This window comes from Protomyctophum bolini (assembly GCF_963924005.1).
Source record: "Protomyctophum bolini genome assembly, chromosome: 17".
Taxonomy (NCBI): Eukaryota; Metazoa; Chordata; class Actinopteri; order Myctophiformes; family Myctophidae; genus Protomyctophum; species Protomyctophum bolini.
In genome coordinates, this window is record NC_137878.1 from 14,553,963 (window position 1) to 14,580,009 (window position 26,047).

At 43.9% G+C, this 26,047-nt stretch overlaps 1 protein-coding gene across 2 annotated transcripts in view; it reads right to left on the bottom strand.

Moving 5' to 3' along the window:
* Positions 1 to 12,992: 12,992 nt before the first annotated feature.
* Positions 12,993 to 26,047, bottom strand: part of LOC308332224 (hepatic leukemia factor-like) — a 42,087-nt gene continuing 29,032 nt past the window's right edge. For both annotated transcript variants that reach the window (XM_080787981.1, XM_080787980.1), the window contains 2 exons: positions 16,993 to 17,327; positions 12,993 to 15,647 (listed from right to left, as the gene is read on the bottom strand). In XM_080787981.1, the coding sequence (XP_080644107.1) occupies positions 15,432 to 15,647; positions 16,993 to 17,327 (551 nt within the window). In that variant the 3' untranslated portion in view covers positions 12,993 to 15,431. The remainder of the gene's footprint in view (positions 15,648 to 16,992; positions 17,328 to 26,047) is intronic.

The window sequence follows — 26,047 nt, forward strand, 5'->3', positions numbered from 1 at the left end:
CTTTGTGCCACGTACAGTACAGTAGAAAGCCTGTGCACCTACTACCAAGTAGTAATTTAGAAATGTATTTAAAATGTTGAGATAAGAGGTTTCTCCCTGATACCAAATATATGCCATGTCTGGCCAATCAAAAATGTGATTTTAGTGTGCATGATTTCCACAGTACAAAGCCTTGACCTGTGCGCTACCTCATTTGTACTGCCATTAGGAACTATAATTAGCCAGTGTGTGTACACACAGTGAGGGCTGAATGTCTCTCTCTGAGGCAGTGTGGTGCTAATTAGCCCATCTGACAAAGCACACACACTGATGTGCTTCAGTGGACAAACAGGCCAGAGCAAATGGGGCAGAGCATTCTCAGCGATGCTGTGGGTGTGCATGTGTGTGTGCGTGTGTGTGCGTGTCCATGCATGCATGCATGCATGCGTGCGTGCGTGCGTGTGTAAGTCTTTGTGATAGTGAAGGCATTGGTGTCTGCACATGTGTACAGACACCAATGCACACACCAATTGCACACACACTTATCTGTCAGAATTTGTGCATGCGCTCACGTGTGTGTGTGTGTGTGTGTGTGTGTGTGTATGTGCGTGCGCGCACATACACACAAGTACAGAAGCAAGTACAGAAGCATTTGATGAATAGAAATGATGAGAAAGTACCTTCTTTCTTTTGTTAAATCCCCCAAAAATAGCAGATGTACAAGCTTGCAGCGTGGCACAAAGTCACACGTAGGACCCCACTTTGAGAACCACTGCTTTTAGAGGTTAGGTTTAGGGGTTGACGTTGGCGTTCGAGTTATGCCTTAGTTGTGCGCTATAGTTATGAGCTTGTAGATCTGCTATACTTTCGGCTTTGGTTTAAAAAATGGCATGTCCTCGCAAATATGCGTGTGTGTGTGTGTGTGTGTGTGTGTGTGTGTGTGTGTGTGTAACTGTAATGGGTATTTAGGGAGGCTAAAGCTGTTAATTAAAACCCTGGGTTTAGACAAAAAACATAATGAATGTCTTGTTTCTCAAGGCGTGTTGGAGTAATTAATCAATGATTGTCTGTGATATGTGGGTTGCATATCACATAAGTCACTTTAGAGTCAATTTGTTCTGTACTGTTGGATAAAAAAAATATATTAATATGGTGCGTCTCGCCGTCTCCCTCTCCATTTGCTTACTGTCTGTCTCAAAGATAAAGATAAAGGAAAAATACTATCCATTACATTTTCATGAAATCGAAATAAATCAGTAAAACACAGCTAATACATAGAATGTGCCGTGGATGGGCGGACGGCGAACGTCACAAACGTAACATGCGGACTTGCTCCAATACGCACCAAACTTGGCACAAACACTGTGGAGGTGTCTGCCATGACAATAGTCACTCCAATTGCTGTGTGCGGCCCCCACCATGAGAAAACACACCAGGGTCATGCTTGTTGAGGTCATGCTAACTTAAGGTAAGAATTCATGTCAGATGTCTAGGCGAGACATGACCTTTGACACGATGTAAGTGTCTAAATAGAATGTGTATTCTGTACTTTCTATATTCAGTGTTTAGGCCTTGTAGTTGTGTATAGTTTTTGTGCTTCCGCTCTGCTCTTGTAGAGGTGTAAGCACACTTGGGCGTCAAGGCGTGGCAAAAAGCAGCTCGTGACAGGCATCTCTTCCTGGTTTTTAGACAGCTAGTGGATGGAAATGAAGCTCCACCCACGCAGCAGAATGCAGTGTCGGCCAGATTCCCGGAAACGTTTGCCCCAGTGTGGGTGGAGCTTCATTTCCATCCACCAGCTGTCTAAAAACCAGGAAGAGGAGACGCCTGCCACAAGCGGCTTTTGGCATCTTTGTGACACTACAGTGTGGTACTCTTTCCTCCCCACCCTGATTATTGTTAACGTTGTTGGCCATTTGCCTCAGTACTCTGTTAATGTCCTTAACTCTTATTGGGGAACCTTTAGTTTGCTAACGCTTTCAGTTGAAGTGCTCTGCCTGATAGATTACAAATCCATCCTCCAAAATGCTAGGCTAATCAATGATATAAATGCACAGTTCAACTATGATTTCAGTTTGTTTTGTTTTAGAAAGCATGACTCAACACTACAATATACTCACATTGCCATAGTCAGGCAGAGGACACTACAGGTCGAACTTGCAAAATGATCTCTAAGGGCGGACATTCCTCTGTGCTGTGCATTAATCTTCATCACCCTTTAAATATGCTTAGTGTAAACTTCACTTTAATATTCTCCTTTGATAGGGCAAAGGAGGAGGCTTAATAACATGACTGAGTCGTTAGTAAGCAATTTGCATGCGCACAATTAGTCACACTTGACTCCGCATCCTTTATTGCACACATTAGTTCTTGTTGATGCCGAACAGAGGCATAGCCTTTAGAATTCACACCATTGTCACATTCCACATTTCACCAGTGTCACTAACAAGGTTAAATTAATGTAATTTGTACAGCGGTTTTACTAAACAAACACCCACAAGCAAAGGCAATGAACAGTAACTGCTGTTGTGCAGGCACACAAGTAGCCATACAGTAGGCTACGTAACACAGCGGGTTCCAAGGGTGACCAGACGTCCCGGATTGGCCCGGTTTAAGCTGGGTGTCCTGACTCGAGTCCCAACATTCACAACATTTCAACATTCACTACCAAATTGTCCCTGGTTTTCACCACAATTCAAATAATCACATTGTTGTTTTTTTCATCCAAACTTCTAGTGTCACTGCCACCCGTCTGGCAGCGCACCCGACCCCACTGCTTCCTGCCGCGGGTGGTGGGCCCACGTGGCGGAGAAGATGTGCTCACCCCGGGGGCAGACCAAGGCGCAGTTCGAGAAAACACATCGACTCACTGGCCTTGGAAAGTCTCTGGATCCCCCAGGAGGAAGTCACTATAATGTTGCTCTGGAGAGGGAAGTCTGGAGCTCTCTGGTGGAGCTGTTGCCCCCGCGACCCGACTACGGATAGGGATAAGCGGTTGAAGATGGATGGATGGATGGACACTTGTTGTTGAGCACTTACAGAGATGTTCTGTTGAAAGGTGCGGCCAACAGGTGTGCTAGAAGTGCTGAAATAATGGTGCCCTCATCCTGATGAAAACACCAGGTGAAAATAAATACATTCAAAGAAATCGTAAATCAAAAGAAAAAGAAAAAGAAAAAAGAAGTAGAAAAGAAATAGCAAATCGCTTTTTGTCACTCCCACCCATATGCAGCCCCTCTATCTTACCCCCCCCCCCCCCCCCCCCCCCACACACACACACACACACACACACACACACACACACACACAACAAAACACTATCGGCAACCACAAGCATACACCCACCCAACACAGATTTATCAGAAAGACATGCACGCACGCTGACCCCCCCACCGCCCCTCCACCCCAACTTCCTTTTATCAGTTATAGCTCTGAGATTGAGAGAGGGAGAGAGAGGTGAGTGGAGCTAACTGTCAACCAAGGAAAATGTCAACAGTGAATACAGATGAGCGAATCACGGAGGCACACAGCTAATTGGCCCCGGGCCAACGCCGGCGTCACCCACCACTGGGATTAGGGTCCTAATGGAAATGCAACGCATGGCGGGGCCTTGATCAACTGTAGACGGAGTTCATCTGTCGCTAAGCCTTCATGCTTCGTTTTACTGCGAAAATAGCCGATTTACAAGCTCTCAACGCGCCAAGAGCGCCACACGTTGTGAGTTTGTGGATCGTCTGTTTTCGCAGAGCGTCAAAACTCACCGCCATACGAGAGACCATAAGTCAAATAGAAGCACACATGATATAGCGTCTCTGGGATGTAATATTTCCTCCAAACGTGTTTTTGAGATGTGATGACATACTTGTACGTGTGCTGCTGGTGTGTGGGAGTGATTGAAGTGTTGTGCATGCCAGTAGGCCAATGCACGAGGCTGTGTGTGTGTGTGTGTGTGTGTGAGTAAATTGTAATTTGCACTATTTATTCTACTACATGTGTTGACAATACATGTAATACATGCAAACACATGTATGTACTACATCTCATAGGCAAATATTGTATACTTTTACTACACTACAATTATTTAAAAACTTCAGTTTATACTAGTTACACATCACAAAACACACATTAACTTTAGAAGATGTTTAAGTGTGTGTTGTGTTCAGTTCCCTGGTCTGAAGATGTTTACGTTTTTAAGTGTGTGTGTTGTGTTCAGATCCCTGGCCTGTACTGCATACTGGACGGACTCGGGCCAGGACGTCATCGAGGTGGCCCAGCTGAGCGGCGGACGCCAGACGCTCATCTCCGGCATGATCGACGAGCCCTACGCCATCGTAGTGGATCCTCAGAGAGGGTGAGAGGGGTAGCACGATAACGATAGCTCTACGATAACTATAGGGCCAGGGCCGAGAGTCTACGATAACAAGGCTAGGCCCGCCTCTCCCTTTCCCCCCAGAGAGGGTGAGTAGTAAGGCTCTACGGTAACTAGGGCTAGGACGGTGAGATATATCACTTTATACAACCCATCTCACAAAGTCAATGCTGATACCTGTGTTATTTGCACCTATAAGACAATGGCGGACTTAAACAATATTCCCAGAGAGGATGTGTGTTACCGTCATTAATGTCACGCCTGTGTTGCTGCAGGAACGAGACGATAGGCCAGTTCCGTAAGGCAGCACAGAAGGAAAAAAATACAACGACAACAATGTGATCATTGATCTTCCACCTGAAGTTCAAAAAGGAGTAGGAAGAAGTAAAAACTTATTTACTCCCTTCTTATAATATTCACAATCTCTATAAGTAATTACAATAATCTTATAATCCACATGTTTCTTTCTGTATACTATACTCCTATACTAACCATACTGTATTATGCCAATTTCTGAAGTTGGATTTATACAGCTTCCTAGCAAAGCTGTGACACAGTTGAGTGCACCTCTCTGCTAGGGTGCACAATGTGAGGGTGCGGAGAGCCTCTGTGTATCCAACTTCCCAACTACCTCTGGCCAATTACAGTATGATTTTGCAAAACTGTTTTTCAGTCTGGCTGTCAGTCAAGGAGCTTTGTCAGACTGGGACTGCATACTCCAGCACCAGAGTAGCCTGCGTAGATCAAAACCAATTCAGGATCTTAAACTCCAAATGTTTTCATGCAGCATAGGACAAAAAGTGTTCTATTGGCTGAGGTTTATAGTTTAGATTAGTTTATTTGCACATATATTTAATTCAAACATAATAAGAAATGAGAAAAATACTTTTAAATGGAAAACATGGAAAGTCAAAACATGTTCTTCCTAAAAGCTATAATTAAGCTTGAATGAAGTCGTCAATAAATATATGAGGACTATATCTATAACATCAAAAGTTGTAAATAGTAATAACAGTAATAATAATATAGCATATCATAATAGTCCACCTGACCCATTTCGAGTCGGCTTGAATGGACGTTTTGTATTCATCTAAATCTGCAAAGTAGCTATAGTGAAGCTGTCAATTAATTGTAGTGGAGTAAAAAGTGCAAATAGTGCATGCCTGAGATGTAGTGGAGTAGAAGTACAAAAGCATCAAAAATGGAAATACTCAAGTGAAGTAAAAGTACCTAAAAAGACACTCTTAATCCAGAAAGATGTACAGTAAGCAAGTTAAAGGCAAGGTTATGCATAGAGATAGTAGTCTAGTATCATGGGTCTACATAGCCCTAGAACGGCTCTTGTTGTTACATACAGTAAGTACAGTATTTCACATACAGAGCCATAGAACACCCAGGTTAATTTCTGTTCGGGTTCAAAATGGGTAATTAATCACACCACCTGCCAATTGTGTGACTGCAAACTTTTGTGTTTCCCTGGTCAATTGGTGATGACGTCTGCGGTAAACAGGACGTATTTGTAAACTCAGTTAATCGATCTTTCCGCCCCCCCCCCTCGCCGGAGAGAAAGGCGTCCGTGTGCATCTCTTGAAAAAGTGGAGATAATTCACTAAATACACGTTTTGTGCCAGAACTTTCACATGGATATAAAACTAGAGGACCATATTTCACTCCACGTCTTTGGAATTATTTAATGGGTGAGTACAAACGGAGCATTTATCACATTTATGCCACCCATTTTGAACCCGAACCAGGATCTGATGCAAGCGATCTATGCCTGAGATACATGAAAATTTACGAAGTATAATTAAATGATCACAGGCATTCTAGGTCTAGGGTCTACACAGTGTAACTAATGTGAAACTGCTGTACATTGAAAGTACAGTATAGGATGCCAGGTCAACAAATAAACCTGGCCTTTTTTTAACCTTTGCATAAGCCTGCAAGGTTGTCAAGGCTATAGGCCAGCTGCTACGGGCTACGAATTCCGTCTTGTGCACAAACACCCCTGGCAGTCTCTCCTTAATCCCGATTGGTAAAGATTTATTTCGCATTCATCTTGGAAAAGAAGAGGGTGGGTTTTCGCTCGATCCACCACTCCACCCAATGCATATTGATTCGTCCCTCTTTTAACCTCGCTAACTGAATCACAGATCCGACTGTGAAATCTATAGTTGCACGATTTATGTGGACTTTCATTGTGGAGTCAGTTGGAGAGACACGTTCCGACCTCTTAAACGACACATCCTACAGGAACACACGGATGAACATGGGAGGCACATGTGTCCGTTTCAAGAAAAACAGGGACAAAGAAATGGAAAAATAAGTGTTTCATGAAAGAACAAAATGGGGGGGAGGGGAGACTTTTGAAGAAACGTATTCTTTGAGCAATGTGACTGGATTATCTATGTCTCTCTTCCCCCCATCTCTCCATCTCTCCCTCGCCCCCCCTCTCTCTCTCTCTCTCTCTCTCGTGATTAAGTATCCCTGTCAGGAAATGGGTCCGCTGACATTTTCTGTTTCCCGGAGGCGCTGCAGTAACTGAGGTCACCATGGGATGGAGGGGGGGGGGGGGGGGGATGGGGGGGGTCACAGTTGACGGGAAGGTGAAGCATTGTGACAGCGGGAGGGGGCGAGGAATGGGGAAGGAAGGTCAAAGAGAAGGGGGAGGCAGAGGGAGTGTAAGGGCAAGGAGAGGGAAGAAGGAAAGGGCGACTTATAGGATATGTATAAGAAAGAGGTTTGACGGAGTATGAGGATAAACATTGTGCAGCAGGTGGCCTCATGGCATCATCACAGCTATGTTCATCTTATCAGGTGAGTGCAAAGCTGTCAGGTGAGAGCTCATGCATGTCCACCGCTACATCTGGGATCCGGGACCCGCCATAATCCTCTACGGATCGCCGTAATCCTCGCAAATCGCCATAATTCTCATTCTCATGTTTCATCCGCAATGCTTTAAACAAACACTTCTGTTTGATTTCCCCCCTCCCCCCATCAAACACTAGTGTTTGGTCAAACCACATGACTTCCATTGGAAAAGCATTGAGGCGGCCATGAAACACAGACAGAAGACCAGCATGTTCGTTTGAAATGTGTGTATGAGACCTCACGGTGACAGCATGTTCTCAATCAACGTAATTACCTCTTCTTGTATAGCACACTGGATGAAGTTGCAGCACGCCATGCCTCCCACAGGTCAGTGCTCAGTTGTAGAACGCCTCCCACAGGTCAGTTGTAGAAGGCAGTTTCTATGACTATTTCTATTATAGTGTAGAGGCAATGAATTAAGTCAGACTGCAGTCCATGGCTCAAGATGGCTGGTTGGTTGGCTCTGTAAAAGAGCTGTGACAGTCACGATCTGGTGATGGTGGTGGTGGTGGTGAGGACCCAAATGCAGGACAGCCAGGCAGGTATAGTGATCAAAACCCACGGTTGGGTATTTTAATAAACAGGAGGTGAACAGAACAGAAATCACAAATACAGACTAAAGCAGAGTGACAACAAATAATGAACCGACAAGGAACTGACTGGGGAACAAGACTGATATACACAGGAGGGGAGGGCTGATTGCACATGAGAAACACCTGGGGAAGACATGTCATGAACATAGAACCATAACGAGAACAACATAGAAATGCAACAGCTAGATGAGCAGAACATAGAATCAAAACAAGTAGAACATAACATAGAAAAACAACATCTAGATGAGCAAAGTCTGAGACCGTGACAGTGACATGGTTCGTAGGGGTGTAACGATACATTTTAACAGCGATACGATATGTATCACGATACATGGGCGATATTGGTTCATGGCGATACGATACGATTAAATTATTTGAAATCGATACAGTGTTAGGGTTAGGATGGTTTTCTGTAAATATGTTTTATTTCTCTTGGTATTGATGATGTGTAAGTATATGTTTTATAGGACCACAATGGAAACAAGACCTCCAGATATTTTTGTGTTATCCTTCTAGCATTAGCTGCATTACATTAATGTACTGTTGGCAATTTGTTAATGTTAATGAAGTAGGCTATTGCTATTCAATTAAAATAAACATGACATGATACATACAGACAGTACTGACATGAACGTGTCTGACCATTGCACATGATACTGATACTGACCAGTGACCAATGACCATGATGATACTGAGTTACTTTTGAAAATATTGATTCAGCAAGTGAAAGCAAGGCCGTGTTCTATGGAAAGAATAATCACAGGCCTACAGCAACAGTAGTTAGGTCTACCATTCACCACCAAGGGGAGCTGTAGCCACATCAAAGACATTTTGTGACTTTTTGAAGGGTATAAGCACAGAAAGTGTGTTTACTGTTACTGTACAGTATAGCCTACTGTAGGTGTTTGTGTGTGAGTTGTCCATGCTGGCACTAACACATCACCATACATGTGGTACACATTCAATACACTCTAATCCAGCGGTTATCACAAACCTTTTCATGTCAAGAAATTAATTTAATTTATTGTATTTGCCTTGCCACAGTGAGCCAGCAGCATCACTACTGGTATGAAAATCAGTGCATGCCATTTCAGATGTTACAGCTACAGTAATACACCAGATATTGTTCTTGCTGATGAGGACAGTAGACCATTTTAGAAGTGGCATGTACATGTGCTAAAGTAGGCTACCAATGTCTTAAGGATGCGGTTACATATGAAAACTGCATGTGTTCATATTGGAAGCCTCAGAAATATCCATAAATTGGTTGCCGGCCTACAGATTGCAGGAATGCCCAGGTTAAGAGCTAATTAAGGCATTGACAAAATTCTGTTCAGTGTCAGCCAGTCACCATATATGGAGGAAGTGATATAGTACCTGTGATCTCACTGATCTGTATACTGAAATAATAGCTCAAATTTATATATAGTATATACCGGTATATGCATATACGAAAGTAATACGAAAGTCGCTTAATAATGGAAAAATCACACCCGTGTGAAGTGAGGGGCGCTCTTATCATCAATAAAGGAGGCCCTCAAAAAAAACCTGTATGAAATCCAGTTTTACCACTTTAACATTATTTGATACTTTTCCCATACTGTAGCGGTGTAGCCTACCCATGTTCCATTTGTATACTATATTTGAGAACCACTGTTACTATCACACGTTTTACTCAGAGATTGGTGTTTAGCCTATAGGCGGGCATGGTTATGATGAGAGAAACTATGCCTGCAGCCTAACCATCCCAAATCACCTGAAAAAGACCAAACCGTTTCAGGACAGAGAAGCAGCGCCACCTAGTGGCCTGAGGCTGTACAGGCGCACACACACACACACACACACACACACACACACACACACACACAGCTATATATTCAATTTATAGGTTCAATTTATGCCATGAGCAAGCAGGCAGGCTCTATTATCTTAATGGTAAACATTTCCTGGTTCAAATCCTGTACTGTATACCTGTTTTAGGGCAGACTAGATTAAAAAAAGAAATACATCAAAGCACCTCAATCAGTGAGTAGGGATAAGCCTTTATTGGTGTTTTTGGAGGAGGGAAATAAAAGCCAGCCTACATATCCCATCAGCCCCTGTGTGGATAGGTAGTAGACAGTACAGGTGCAGTAGAGCGGTGTTGCTCACGTGGGACTTGTAGTTCATCATAACAGTCAGTCACAACAGGGAGAAAGTTAGCTTGGAATCCACAAACTGGAGGGAGAAATACAAGGCTGTGTACATCATCATCATTATTATTCTCATCCTCATTACTGTAATCATCAGCGTCATAGTCCTTATCATCGTTAAACCCGCAATGACGTTTGCGTAGAGTAGCAAACCATCCACTGCAATTGCTGCCTCGTGTGGGGGCGGGCAAACAAATGCCTGCCAGTGCCCGCCCCCGTCTCGCCCCCAAAAACAAACGATGAAGTCCGTTTAAAACACTTTTACACAGTTACATAGAAAAATATTACTGGTAAAAAGTTTCTGCATCTTCTTGCAAAGGAAACTCTAAAATCCCCAGGGTATCAAAAAACTGGCCTCCACACAATCCGTCGACAAAGTTGAAAGAAAGACGCACGTGGCTGGGGGGGGTCTTATCCAAGGGTTCAATGAACGTGCCCCCAACGTACCCCCTCCACATAGAAAGTTATTATTTTTTATAGTCTGTGTATTTCAGGTTTCATTAGGGTCCAGAAACAGGAGGATAAGACAACAGCCCCCCCACCACGATGCGCCTGGGGCCGGGGCCGGGGGCCCTCGGCGGATGGTGCCGACAGTGAACAGGCTCGTGGGATATTGAGTTCAAGATGTGAATAAGAGAGTGGAGCTAAAAACAAACAGAAAAAGAGAACACTATAATGTACTCGCCTCCCTGCCTTGCGAGAAACCAAAAAATATAGAAGAGTAGGAATATCAACAATAACAACAATAACAACAACAATAATAACTCTAGCAATCATATCTGTGTAGCAGAATTTATTTTTTTCCATCTTGTTTTGTTTATTAAAAATTACATTGAAATTCTACGTCTAAGAAAATTAACAAAGCGTTTGTTCTGAATTGACGTGTGGAGGAAAATGTTTTGCTGTCCCATAATGGAGTAATATATTTGGCTAATATTTCCACTCTGTTAAAAAACAAAAGAGAAAAGAAAATATGACCATGCCATTAGAACACACTGACTTGGAAACACCTCAGGGCAAAGGCTACAAATATATCATAAAACAAAATTCTATTAATAAAAAGAAAAAAAAAGAAAACGAAACATAACTTCCGTGTTTGATTCAGCTTTTTTTTTCCTTTTTTTTCCTCTTCTCTTAACATCTCAGACCTGAGGAAGAAGTCTCCAACAAACATCTCCAATTCATTTTTTTATAATATATATATAATATATATACTACATTGATATATTCAAATTATGTATATTACAGCTATAGTCACATAATTCAAGCATATATCATATACACATATCTAGTGAGAGAATATTTCCATATTCCAAAAGGTACATATGTACGGTATGTTACAGTAGCAAACAAGGGTGCATTTTATTGTTTTCACTTGGGTAAAGTTTTGAAGGAGAGGTATAGACATGTTGTGGGTGGTTTTTTTTGCGTGTCAGTCTATAATGTGATTCATCAATACAATACAGAAAGAAATTAAACTACAAGTGAAACCAAAACAAACAGAACCAAAGGAGAGACCAAACTGAAGAAGAGTATATTAGGCAGTTTACAGAGTACTTGTGTTTTGGGTGTTTGTGTGTTTTGTGTGTAATGCGAGGTTCATTTCAGCACCATAGAAATCCATAAGAACAACGACGACAATAATTATATCAATATTCTTACGATGGTGTGTGTGTGTGTGTGTGTGTGTGTGTGCATGTTTATGTGTGTAAAAGTTGTGTTTCGCATGCTAAAAGGTCCCACCAAACTAGCATGCACGATTCCGTCTCCGCTAGCTCAGCCTGGGCAAAGAAATAATGAACCCTTCACAACTTTTCACCACCCTGGCGTCCCAATTCAAAAGGAGCAAAAAATAGCAGACCTTGTGTCGTTTGCAACGAGATTGGCTATTTTTTGCTCCGACGGTGAAGTACATAGGGCTTTAAGTGGTTACATTGGTTTTCGCAATCTCTTTGAGAGATTGGAAAAGAGAGAGAGAGAGAGAGAACGATGTGGCAGAGGGATAGCTTTGTGCACTGATGCGTGATCATAAACTGGCATATGCGTGCACTTGTCTGCACGGGTGTGTGTGTGTGTGTGTGTGTGTGTGCATGTGTGTGTGTGCGTGTGTGCGCGCGTGTGTGTGTGTGTGTGTGTGCGTGCGTGCGTGCGTGCGTGCGTGCGTGTGTGTGCGTGCGTGCGTGTGTGTGTGCGTGCGTGCGTGCGTGCGTGCGTGCGTGCGTGCGTGTGTGTGTGCGTGCGTGTGTGTGTGTGTGTGTGTGCGTGCGTGCGTGTGTGTGTGTGTGTGGGTGTCTGTGGGTGTGACGAAGCAGGCATTCGTTCACATTCACTCATCTAAAAAGGCAAAGGCTTGCCAAAGAGAATCTGTGCACATGTATTCTCAAACATCTGTCAGCAGGCATCCAGCTGTTCGGATGCTTAATTACTCCACCGCACCATTCTTTCTCTCTCTTTCCTCCGGCACGCTCTCTCTCTCTTTCTCTCCTATAACTCCATTGCCACATTATCAAAAGAAATCTGAAGGGAAAAAAGAAGCTTCATTCGATTATTCGAAAAAGTTAGAAAAGGAATCAACGAGAGAAGAATTCAAGTGCTTTTTGAACAAGCCCACGACGACGACAACAGCAACAAAAACGAAATGCTCAAAAACTATACAATTTTATGCATTTTTTCATTGTCCTTCCGCTTGTCCCCCCGCCCCCCAAAAAAGACAGCAAAACAGCTGATGCTTAGCTAACGTAGCCCGTTCTCGCACCCTTGTGAAATACCTGGATTCAAACCTTGATACATTCTCTGTTGTGTTAACAGCAAACCCCCCGTATTACACCTCAAATTGTACATCACCCTCTTTCTAAACAAGCCCTCTGTGAAAAGTCGAAAATAGAACATTTCTTGTTTATGCAGTACAGCTGGGAACAATTAGATACTTAAGACCCTAACTGTCTAGCGACCTCCCCCCCCCCCCCCCCCAACACACACACTCACTCACACACGCACACACACACACGTCACACACACACACACACACACACACACACACACACACACACACGTCCACCACCTACAATACCCCCTCCCCCATATATAAAATATACAAAAAACATCTCCAAAATCTGAACTCTCTCCTCCGACAAGACCTTTGTTTGCGAATAGAAAAATATACAGTTATCCTATGTCAAAATCTCTTTGCTGTTCTGTTCTAGTTGAACAGACTGTTAAAGATTTATTCGATCCATTCTGACATTTGTGTCATCTCTGTCTCGGAGACTTCCATAACTAGTGTTTGGAATTCCGTGTTTATAATGGCCACACTTCTCCGTAAATGTACAAAGACATTCCCTGAAGAAGACCTCTTTGTAAGGTTGAACCGTTGGTTTCATATTAAAACACATTTCTGCATTGTGGTTACGAGCTCTCTCCATTTATTATACAGCCGTGCACCGTGGTCAGCACTACCAGTGTACAACCTTCCAGCCTGTTCTGTTTGGACGTACGGACGTCGGACACAGAATTCCAAACACTATTTGGGGAAGAGTCCAAGACTGACAAAATAACGTCAGAATCGATCAAAAGAATCTCTGACAGTTTTGGTTCATGGCTATCGCTTGTCCTCTCACTTTCCATCACCGTGCCTTCCTTCCGTCGCTGCCTTGTTCAGTTCAAAAATATACATGCTTTTGTATTTCATTTGTCCTATTATGTAGAAAAACAATGACACATCTCTCCATCTCTCTCTCTCTAGGTCTGTCTCTCTCATCTTCTGGCTTGTCTCCTTTTCTTTGAAGTAGGGCTGCAACTATCGATTACTTTCTTAGCGATTATTATCTCAATTGCTTTTTCGCTTAATCGAATAATCAATTTGATAGGTTATTTTAAAAACATATATACATAAAATATATCAACACATTGCTTAACCAATTGTGTTATTTAATGTGTCAAACAGTGCTGTACTTGTTGTAGATCATCTACTTATTTATTTTTATAATTGATTACATCGATTAGTTCGATTAACCGTTGCACCCATACTTTGAAGCTTCTTTTTAGAAAGCGTGATTTCACTGGCATAGTGTGAATTCAACACCCTGTTTGAATCGGCTGAACACACAGAGGTAACCTAGGTGGAGGTAAGGCGGGGGTCTTGGGAGTCAGGGCGGGGGGGGGGGGGGGGGGGGGGGGGGCACACTACCTGCGCAAAACCCTTCACAAGCCCCCCCTCTCACCGGGCGCAAGCCACCTCAGCACCAGTGGGGTGACGTAGGTAAGCTGCCGAAATAAGTATGTAACCAGGTCAGAGGCAGAGTGTAAAGGCAGCAACAACCACAGGCGTAGTGGATTCTGGGGCTCAAACAAACAAACAAACGAAATTCCCCCAAAAAGTGATTGAATCCCCCCAAAATAACGCTGGTGTTGCTGCACTTTCACTTTGTGCCACCACACCACCTGTGAGGACACACACACATGCATACAGACAAAACAACGCACACTTTGAGAACACACGCACACACACACGCACACACGCATACAGTACGTGAACCGTGAATGGAGAGGCGCTTGCACTCGGCTTGTCACGCCAAAGCTTACTCTGTGTTGGCGCCCTCCCCCACCCGTCCGCCCAACACACCACACCTCAACCACTTCAACTAAAGTGCTGCCGTTGTTTTGGATTGCCTGACACCCGTCACCGCCCTCCACCTCCCCTCCCACACAAGTCTGACTCCTTTCATAGGTTGGGAGTAGGGCTGCATCTATCAATCGATAGATAACATTTTTAATGAATCGAATAATAATAAAGAAATTGGGTTAAGAATTATTGTATACTTTGCCGCGCATCGTTGTGGCGTGGCAAAAGTAGTGAATTAGGCAACCTCTCTATATTTTCCTAAGATCTTTTGACTTTTGTTTTTATAGACCTTTTGTCTATATAATGGCATAGCCCACAAATAAGGATAGATTATTAATCAATAATGTTATTAACTTTCTTCTTTGATTAGTTCAAACTGTTGCACCCCTAGTCGGGAGAGGGGAGGGTCGTTCTCTCTCTCTCCTCTTCCGCACCACCCTCTCCTCTCCTCCAAGCCCCTACATGTTCTAATGTTAGCCATCCACCCACCCTTCCTTTCTACAACGTATCCACCTAAAGTTCCTCATCATCCTACTCCTCTGAGGGCTGACCCTCTGGTTTCCGGTGTGGTGGGTGGCTGGAGAGTTAAAAACAGCTATAGGTGTGCTGAGGTGACCACCTCACCGCTTAGCAGCACGGCTCAGTGACGTCGTGTTGTAGTATTCCACCCACTGAGGCGTGTGGGTGCCGGCGGATGGCTAGAATAGGAGCATGTATAGGGGCCTCTTAAGTCTCTAAGTAGGTTGGGAGAAGGCGAGCGGATGGGGGTGGTCTGTTGGTCGGTGGTCTTCTCCTCCTCTCTCTCCTCACAAGTCTCCATGTCGGCTCTCGTACTTGTTGAGAATGTTGCGGCAGCGGCCCAGCTCCTTGCGCATGTCGGCCACTTCCTGCCGCAGCGCGGCGTTCTCGCGCTCCAGGAAGGCAGCCCGCACCGAGATCTGGTTCTCCTTGAGGCGCCGGGCGTCACGCGATCTCTTGGCCGCCTCATTGTTCTTGTAGCGTCGGCTCCAGTACTTGTCGTCCTATTGGCGGGAGAAGATCAGGAGGAGGTCGGATAGGCCAGAGGGGGGGTTATCATATCGTGTGTGTGTGTGTTGGCGGGAGGGGAGGTGGATAAGGAGAGAGGGACAGAGAGAGGAGGAGAGAAAATGTTTTGTGATTTCAGAAGAAATACAAAATAATTCATATGCATCATGATTGACGTCCTGTTTATATCCTGGACACATTGTGGATCCCGTGGGTCGACAAAATAAGGTAAAAACACAGAAAAACACTGGCGGTGACGGAATAATTAATTAATACCTGGCAGACAATGAATTGCATTTTTATAGCGCTTTTCCAAGTGCTCAAAGCACTTAGTTTACAATGGTTCATTCATTCATACATTGGGAGGTGAAGCGGTGAACAGTCGACGCCAGCGTCCTCACTTCCCACATTCACACACCAATGGTGGCAAGCTTACACCGAACGACTCATTGGAGGCAATGTAGGGTTCAGTGTCTTGCCCAAGGACACTTCGATATGTGGACAGGAGGAGCCGGGATTCGAACCACCGACCCAGGGATCATTGGACGACCTGCTCTACCTCCTGAGCCACAGCCGCCCTCAATGTGTTAAAGGGATTAGTTGAATCAAGTGTTGTAACTCTGGTACACAGTGTGTCAGGTGGCAGGAAGTGTTGCTGAGTCAACAATCAGCCTCTACATGGCCTGATCAATTGTAATGAGTTGAGCGCTCTGAGCAGCAGCAAGGACTGCAAAACTCACATTTATCAAAGCACAGTCAGCTCTCCGACCGTTGGCTTTCATCTTCCGATGGCTTGAATGTCAAGGTCACTTTTCACGTACAGCAGGCGCACGTGATTCATGAAAGCGGGTGAACGTGATGGGCCCGGCGATAAAGTACACGTTGCTCGCAGTAAAGAGCACGTGAACGCAGGTTCTCTTTGCGCTGCAGTGGACTGGGTGGCTGATCTCTTTCTCCAGCCGAAATTATCACTGGAAGTTTGTAATATTTAGTAGCCTAGAACAAAAATGGTCAAAATACAAAATAGTGTTGGAGACCCCCTGGGACCCACCTCAAAATACATATAGCACTTTAAATATATTTTGACAGGACATTTACTTAATGTAATGGAGGATTTCTACCCAGTGGCTCTCGAGATCCACATGATTAGATTGTATCATTCAAAAACTGAATGATACCACAACAATGGACTGGGGGAGTGGTAGTACACTTCTGGTACCACAACAATGGACTGGGGGAGTGGTAGTACACTTCTGGTACCACAACAATGGACTGGGGGAGTGGTAGTACACTTTTGGTACCACAAAAACACAATGGATTGTGGGAGATGTAGTACTCTACCTTGGCGTTGTCGGGCACCAGCATCTTGCGGGCCTTCTTGATCATGGGCTGAGGCTTGAGCTCGTCGTCGCTGAAGCGGTGGCGCCGCGGGTCGAAGGCCTCCTGGCCCGGCACGCTGGACAGCGCCACGTCCGCGGGGTCCGGGTCAAAGTTCACCATGACGTCAGCGCCGCTGCCGTTGGCCACCGGGGGCAGAGGGGGAGGAGGAGGGGGTCCTCCCCCCGGGGGTCCCGGAAGGGGAGTGCAGGAGGCCGAGTCGGAGTCGGAGTCGGAGTCGGACGAGGATGGGGAAGGGGAAGGGGAGGGGGGAGCGTCCTGAGACACCACCTGACCGCCTGCATGGGGGGAGAGAGAGAGAGGATTAGCGCTTTGTGTTTAAAATGGAAGTAATATTACTGGTAATCATGTCGGAAATAGAGGTCAAGAGAGAGAGAGAGAGAGAGAGAGAGAGCACAAGAGACAGACAGACAGACGGAGCTGTTCTTTACTGAAAGCTCTCAGAAACACAGTAGACAGAAATATCACCAATGTCCACACACTCCCCTCCCACACACACACACACACACACACACAAAGTCAGAGAGACACAACGCACTTTCACATGCCCACACACTTTGTGTATACCGTACACTCCCCTCCCACACACAACAATCTCTTAGCTGTTCGCACACACACACACACACACACACACACACACACACACACACACACACACACACACACACACACACACACACACACACACACACACACACACACACACACACACACACACACACACACACACACACACACACACACACACACACACACACACACACACACACAGAATGAGAGACAGAATGATTCTCAACCTTTTGAATTTCAAGGACCCCCGTCTTGATATACGCATCAGTCCACACAGACCCCCCCCCCCCATTTCATATCGTGTTTAAGTCTCTGGGACCGCATTAATCTAAATAGTAAAATCCTCAGTCTTAATTTGACTGAGAGTTCCAAACCCCCACTGTACACAAAATGAAGTGGAAACTGAGTTACATTTCCTAACCATCTGTCCACTGTACCAAAACATCAGAGACATATACTTCCCACAGATTACATCACCCACAGAGATTCCTGCACATTGAATGATCTTGGTACATGGACATTGATATATTGGAGATTTGCTTTGGTTTGTCAAGCCAATAAAACCCTTTGAATTGAATTGGATTATGAAAATGTTTGTGCAATTTGTGAAACAGTATGAAAAGGAGCCCCCAAGTTAACCCACACTAGCACTGATTCCTATGTAAAATGATGATGTTTTAGTAGTTCCTGCTGTTCTCCAACCAGGTGAAAAATGAATCTGATTGAGGCTTAAACTTTGCTATTATATGAAATATCTGAGTCAGTCTATTATGAAAGATTCTGAACATATTACAACTTAAAATGCTCAAATCTTAACAAAACCTGAAAATAGCCAGGTATCCCGACGCATTGAGAGCTTGTAGATAGGCTATGTGTTCAGTAGCGCTACCTTCCCAGGAGAAGTGAAGTGAACATCTTTAACAGCGTGTACAGATGTAGAGATGATGAACACCATCATCATCTTCACAGCATGTAAAGATTACAGAATCTGTTGTGATGAGCACACTGTCACTTGGTTTATGTTGTGTGGGTGAGTAATTATGTGCAGATTACTCTCCATCTGGCACATCATGGTCACTCACTAGAGAGACTATAGGACTGGCCTGACAGACAGACAAAAGCTGAATACGGAGGCTGAAGTAGCTCTGGTCCATAGCGTTAGAAGGAGTTCCCCTTCCAACACTGTGGACCAGAAGCTAGGGTTTAAGTGTTTAGGGGGGTGGGTTGTGGGGGTCAAAGTGTTTCGCTTAACAAACTTCCCCAGCCCGGTTCTGTTGGGGAGAGGATTTAAACAGCCAGCCGCAAAGCTTATGTTTTGCCATAATGGTTCTTTGTCTGAAGATTTCATTTTTGAGTGGTGCAACCACTCCCTTACGTAGCTATGTGTGTGGCTGGATGGCTGGCCCTATATTAGATTTCATCGTTGCTGGTGTCGTGTGGCATATACAAGCTCAAAACATGTTGCATTGTGAGTGACGTGTTGTGTGCTTGTAGATCTTCTATTTTCACTGTGTCTTAATCTTAATTATTTTATTGCTGGCTAGCATGTTAGCATTTATGAAGTTCCCAATGCCACCATAAGCGTTCACTTTAAGAGTCGGAGTTTGCCCGCCCCCACACACACACTCACTACACACACTTTAGTATCATTGGCACAAGCACACACTGTTTACCTTTCGTCAGAAGCGTTTACATGGCGGGAGCGACGCCGTACGAGTGTTGATTTTGTCGACTAAAACTAAGATGAAAAATGTTCGTCGACTACCTTTTTTTCACTGACGAAAACTAAAATGAAAATAAAATGATGACTAAAACTAAGACTAAATATACTGACAATTTCATCAATAAATAAAAACTATAGAATAAAATGGAAGGGGCTATAGTGGACAAGAGATCCAGTATAGGCCTACGTCATTTTACACTTGGTTGCATGCTGAAAATAGCAGATCTACAAGCTCACAACGTGTCGTGCTGCGACACGTTGTGAGCTTGTAGATCGGCTATTTTCAGCAAGTGTAAAATCAGTCATCAAGGCCCACAAATGCATTTTAGTCGACTAAATCAACTGTAGATTTAGTCGACAAAAATCTTATATTTAGTCGACTAAAACTAGCCTAAACACTAAAACAGTTCAGGTGACTAAAATGTGACTAAAACTAAATGAAAACTATTCAAGAGACTGACAAAAACAGTGATTATATTTTCCGTCCCATAGCTGGAGCGGTGTGGCTTTGCCATAGCAACCGGACCAATGTTAAAAGATGCTGTGGGGCACCATTATTTACACAGAGTATACGTTGGGGTCCGTATTTATATGGACGTGGCTTATAAGGTCCGTTAGCATCCTCTAGTGGCGGGTCCGGACATACTGTATACGGCGAAAAAATAATTAAAAGTAGTTTTGTTTTAATAGATTTTCTACTGTAATTCTTTTGAAAACAACAATAATTCTAAAAAACTAAATATCTATATACTTTTTGACCCGTAATAAATGAGTTCACGACCCAAGAATGTCGAGTCAAAATAAAAACCAACGAAGAAGAAGGGGGAAGTCCCGCCTCGTTGTCTGGGCCAGCCAATGGGCCAGCTGGCCTGAACTGGGCCAAAACGGATCTAGAAAGATTGCAAGGACTGACAGGCTTCATTTTACGTTCACGTTAGACCCGCGGAACGCTTTGTCCATATTTTTTACAGTCTATGGTTCATGGCTGTATTTGAGAAGGCTTGCTATTGTGTGCAGTACTGCTTGTCGACCACCAGGTGGCAGTGCAGAAGCAGAGACATTACATCAGGCAGGCCACAGTGCTCCAAGTACATAGTCTTAGAGCAGTGATTTACAACCAATTTCATTTAATTGTATTGAAGAGAAAAGCTGAACATGCAAGATGATGACAGCTCACAGACAGAGGTCAAACAACAATAATGTGCAACCAGATGAAATGCCAGTCATCATGTCCAGGCCTGCACCCAGGGGCTATTTGACAGCTGCCAGTAATCTCGTTCAGTGGTGGCAAGTAGCTAAGTACATTTACTTAAGTACTGTACTTAAGTATAGGGGCGGCAGTGGCTCAGTTGAGCAGCCAGATGGGAACCCACAAGGTTACTAGTTCGATCCCGGGCTTCCCCAGAGTTAAGGTCCTTGCAGACTGGACAAGTTCTTTCGGAAAACTGGCGGAAGAACGCTGCTAAAAATCCCCAAAACGCAGCAGTGTGCAGTGTGCACTGTGCAGGGACCTTTAGTGTCCTTGAGCAAGACTCTGAACCCCTAATTGCTCCCGATGTGCAGGTTGGTGCCTTGCATGGTTTCCTCTGCCATCGGTGTATGAATGTGTGTGAATGGGTGAATGTAATGCACAATCTATGTAAAGGTGTATGAATGTGTGTGAATATGGGTGAATGTAATGCACAATCTATGTAAAGCCATTTGGATAAAAGCGCTATATAAATGCACCATTTACCAACCAGTACAAAGTACAATTTAAGTATTCGTACTTTACTTGAGTATTTACAATACTTTTACTTCTACTCCACTACATCTCGGATCCAATGATTTTACTTTTACTCCACTACATTTATTTGAAAACATATTAGTTACTTTGTAGATTTTTATTATTATTAAAAAACATACATTAACCACTTCAGTCGTATACACTTTTTGGCCATTTGAAAATGGATCTACAAGCTGATCTACATCTTGGATTCCGTACTTTTCTACATTGCAGTATTGATACTTTTACTTAAATGTGATTACTTTTCCCTCCACTGTAAACAATCCAATACGTCCCTCAGGGACATTATAAACATCTTCACTGTAAACAGTCATTCTACAGGCTGCTCACACAGTGAGCTTGTAGATCACACAGTGAGCTTGTAGATCGCACAGTGAGCTTGTAGATCGCACAGTGAGCTTGTAGATCACACAGTGAGCTTGTAGATCACACAGTGAGCTTGTAGATCACACAGTGAGCTTGTAGATCGGCACATTTCTGAGAAATGTTAGGCAACATCTTACTGTTCTTCGCCTTTAATGACATGTCTGAAAATAGGGGCGCCAGTGGTGCCCTTTGAGCAAGGCACACAGAGAGACAGACAGACAGGCAGGCAGGCAGGCAGGCAAGCAGGCAGGCAGGCAGGCAGGCAGGCAGGCAGGCAGGCAGGCAGGCAGGAAGGCAGGCAGGCAGGCAGGCAGGCAGGCAGGCAGGCAGGCAGGCAGGCAGGCAGGCAGGCAGGCAGGCAGGCAGGCAGGCAGACAGGCAGGCAGGCAGGCAGGCAGGTAGGCAGACAGACAGAGGAGCTTGGACATCCCAGACAGCCATGTTGTTATTTATGGACTAATCCTTCCAGCCTCCATCCAGTTGTCAATCTGTCTGTCCGCTCAGCCAAATCCTCGGTAGGGTTGGTGTTGAGGTCTCAGAGGTCCAACATTGAGGAACTGGAATCGGTTCCATCACATTCTTTTTTTGTTTGTTTGTTTTTCTTTTGTTTTAATCACACTGTGGGCAAACAAGTGGGCATGTATTCCCCGCCTGTCGTCTGACATGATTGCCACTTGCGTGGCAACGAATGCATTCAATATTCACCTCATTTGACTCTTTTCCAGGAATTACTCTTTTCATCTACGCTCCCGGATTAAGGATCACAACATTAACTCTGAGCTGTACATCATAACTCAACGATCGCACGCTTATCCATGCTAACCAGATGTCAATAGTGACTCAGATAAGCCCCATTGGATATGATGGTGCATTAATACATAGATAGGCCTGTCACAATTATTACATAATCGCAATTATCTGAGATAATCACAATTATGTATTGCATAATCGTCATAATCGCTTCCAAATGACAAATGTTAATCATTTATATATTTACGAACATTTTCAAAAATAGTGGAAATAGCAGAACTAAACTCAAATCACGTCACATTGTGACACATTTTGAGCTATTTCCATTATTCATTCATATAAAGAATGAAGTCATTAAATTATCTTAAGTAAATTGTCATCTGTCCTGTGCACCTTTTGTTTACGAAGCCTAAAAGCCAAACCGAAATGTAATTTTTATTCATAATGTTCCAATGGTCAGCGACAATTAAATCGCAATTCTTTTAATTACATTTAAAAATCGTGACAGCCCTAGGCATCCCCATTTTGGGCAAGACATTATAGGCGAAATGTTTCCAAATGCAAAAAATATATATTTTCCTCCAAAATAGCACATCTACAACACATCGCATGGCGATGCATTGTGTACTGTAGACTGTAGAACATACTATTTCTGCAATTTTTGTATGGGTCTCAAATGGTTAACATTGCAGCAACTACTGTACTACTACTATGACTAATTCTAGCTATATTAATCCTGCCTCCCTCGCAGCTTTCCTGCTGGCTGTCTCAATACAACCAGTTTAAAAAAAGTGAATTATGAGCTCTGTGTGTGCGTGCGTGCATGCATGCATGCATGCGTGCGTGCGTTACACTGGGATCAGAGGGCAAGGAGGGCCTGGAAATATAACATCCTGTTGTTAAAGAACGGTACGTAAAACAAAATAAAACTAAGACAAGACTTTAATGTGGACTGTTGAGAGGAGGAAGATGTCACACAGACAGAGAGAGAGAGAGAGAGAGAGAGAGAGAATGATAAAGTGAAAGAGTGGAACAGACAGACACAGACAGAAATACAGAAAGCAACAGACAGACAGACAAACGGAAATCCAGACGGACGATAATCTTATCTAAATGAATAACAGTGACGAGAGAGAGAGAGAGAGGCAGAGAGAGAGACAGAGAAATAAAGAGAGAAAGTGAAAGAGAGGAGCACAAATGGGAGAGATAAAAGCGGTCATCCATCTGCTCTCCGAGAGAGAGAGGGGGGAGAGAGAGAGAGAGAGAGAGAGAGAGAGAGAGAGAGAGGGATAGAGAGAGGGGGGAAATGAAGGCGAGTGAAGAGTGAAGAGTGAGCGCTCCGCTCCGGCTGCCTGGGGGCTGTTTACATCAGTGGCAGCAGGAGCCATGTTCTTGGATCCGTTTCAACGTTTTGCCCAAAATGGTTGTTATTGGAGCCAGGCCTTTTGAGCAGGTTTATCCTGGATCAGCCTGGCTCACAGCTGCCAGACGGAACGGCCGGGCAGAGGCTGCCTGGCCAACTATTTACAATTTAACATTCACCACACTCTCAATATTCCACACTCTCATAGACGTACGGTACCACACTCTAATATGAAGTGCAAGATCACAGTAAAATATGGCATGAACCCTGGTCAGTTAAATGGTCATTAAAGTAAATGGTCAGTAGAGTGCAAGGAAAACAATTACAGTGCTACGAACTAAGTAGCTGGGATGCCGGGCAAACATCAATAGCAACACATCAGCCTGAGATGTTGTTTGCAGTACACTGACCCCAGGGGTTGGCCTCTACTGTATACTATGTAAATAAAGCCCATATTGTCTCCCTAGAGCCTATAGTCCTCTAGCTTCCCACCACCACCCACTCTAATAAACATTCAGTGGAGGACAAAGTATATACTCAAGTACATACTCAAGCATTCAAAAGTACAAATTACAAAGTATATTTTCAGAAATGTTCGGGGACAGATATTTTCTGAATTTTATATTTAAAATTTGGCGGAGTGAAAGTCATCAGAAACACTCAAAAAATATGCGTAAGTAGTAAGTACAGTACTCAAATAAATGTACGTAGCTACTGTCGTCATCCTCCCAGATGTGGTGTTCTGTCCAGGCTATAAGCTGCTGTGTCCAGCTGTTCAGCCTGAGGATTTTAACCTCTCTCTCTCTCTCTCTCTCTGTCTCTCTCTCTCTCTCTCTCTCTCTCTGGTGAGTGCAATGAGTGCAACGGCCCTATAGCAGCACACACCCCCTCGTTTCCTCTGTTACTATTCTCATGACTGGCCAATTAGACCACAATATATGGAAGGAAACAAAGATTTACAACCAATAATACACTCGCACGCACGCACACACACACACACACACACACACACACACACACACACACACACACACACACACACACACACACACACACACACACACACACACACACACACACACACACACACACACACACACACACACACACACACACACACACACACACACACACACACACACACACACACACAAAAATCATACTCGTGTGAAGTGATGGGCACTCTTATCCTCATACATCATCACATTTCAGATCAGCCAATCAAATCATTACAAATGTGGTACACACAGACACACAAAGCCCTGGTTGCCCAGCTCTGTGTGTAACCAGAGTCAGGCTCCATTCGCAATATGGAAATGCCATTTATTTGACCTGGCCAAAAAAGGCCGAAAAGTGGATCGAGCAAATCATAACAATTTACTCATCGGGAGATCTGAGGTTTTTTGACTGAATGAGTGTGATCTTCAGTTCCGAGGGATTCACACGGCCCTCTACCATATATTGCCGAATTTCGTGAAGAACGACAGCACAGAACTGCCAAAACTGCTAGAATGGCGGATTTTCACAGAAGACCTTTGGGCTTGACCCCTAATTAAAAACAAAATGTAGGAATCAAATAATAGCTGACGGATAATGTTTGGGGAGTTAATGGCCTAGTGCAGTGGTTCTCCAACTATTTTAATTCCAATGACCCCCATAACTCAGAGTGTAGAAATGGTCCATTGTGTACACTCTCAGAGTTACATACATGTAAGGGTCCATTTGGAACCCCCTCAAGGTCCCTGGACCCCACTTTGAGAAGCACTGGTCTAGTGGTAAGACTCTAATGCAGTCCAACAGCAAGCCCCGGGTTAGATTCCTGAGCTGCGTGTCACTCTCCGTCTCTCTTCCCGTTTCCCGTCACTGCACTATCCAAATAAAAGTTCCAAAACGTGTTAATGACATAGATGAGCATAAGCATACGCAAAATTAGTTCTATTGTACAAGCTGCCACTTATATTGGTGAATGCCACTCGCCAAGTCTGATGCCAGTGTGAGCGACGGACGGTGCCTGAATGATAGTCAGGTCAGTCGGACAGACACACAAACGGACAAGAGATTCCATGAATGTGTACATACTGTAGATATAACAGGTGGTCTATTTTATGTATTTCAGTCACTTCTCTCCCAGATTACATCTTCCATGCGATAGTTCCTATGCTATTCTATCTCTCTTTACATTCCCCTGTAATTCTACACCATTCTTGTGCAACAATGGCAAACAGTAATGTGATGATACAGCTGGTGTTTTAGTTTTGGTGCCCTCTCCTGTATATACTGTATAGGCAAGGAGCTTAGTAAAATAAATGTCCCTATAAAGTTATCTAATAAAGTTCAGCATTAAAGATAATACCTTAACGGCGTTATAGGAGTAGAAAGCCAAAGTGATTAATGACTGTGATTGTATTTTGAATCCTTAGCAGAAGAGATACTTTACTTT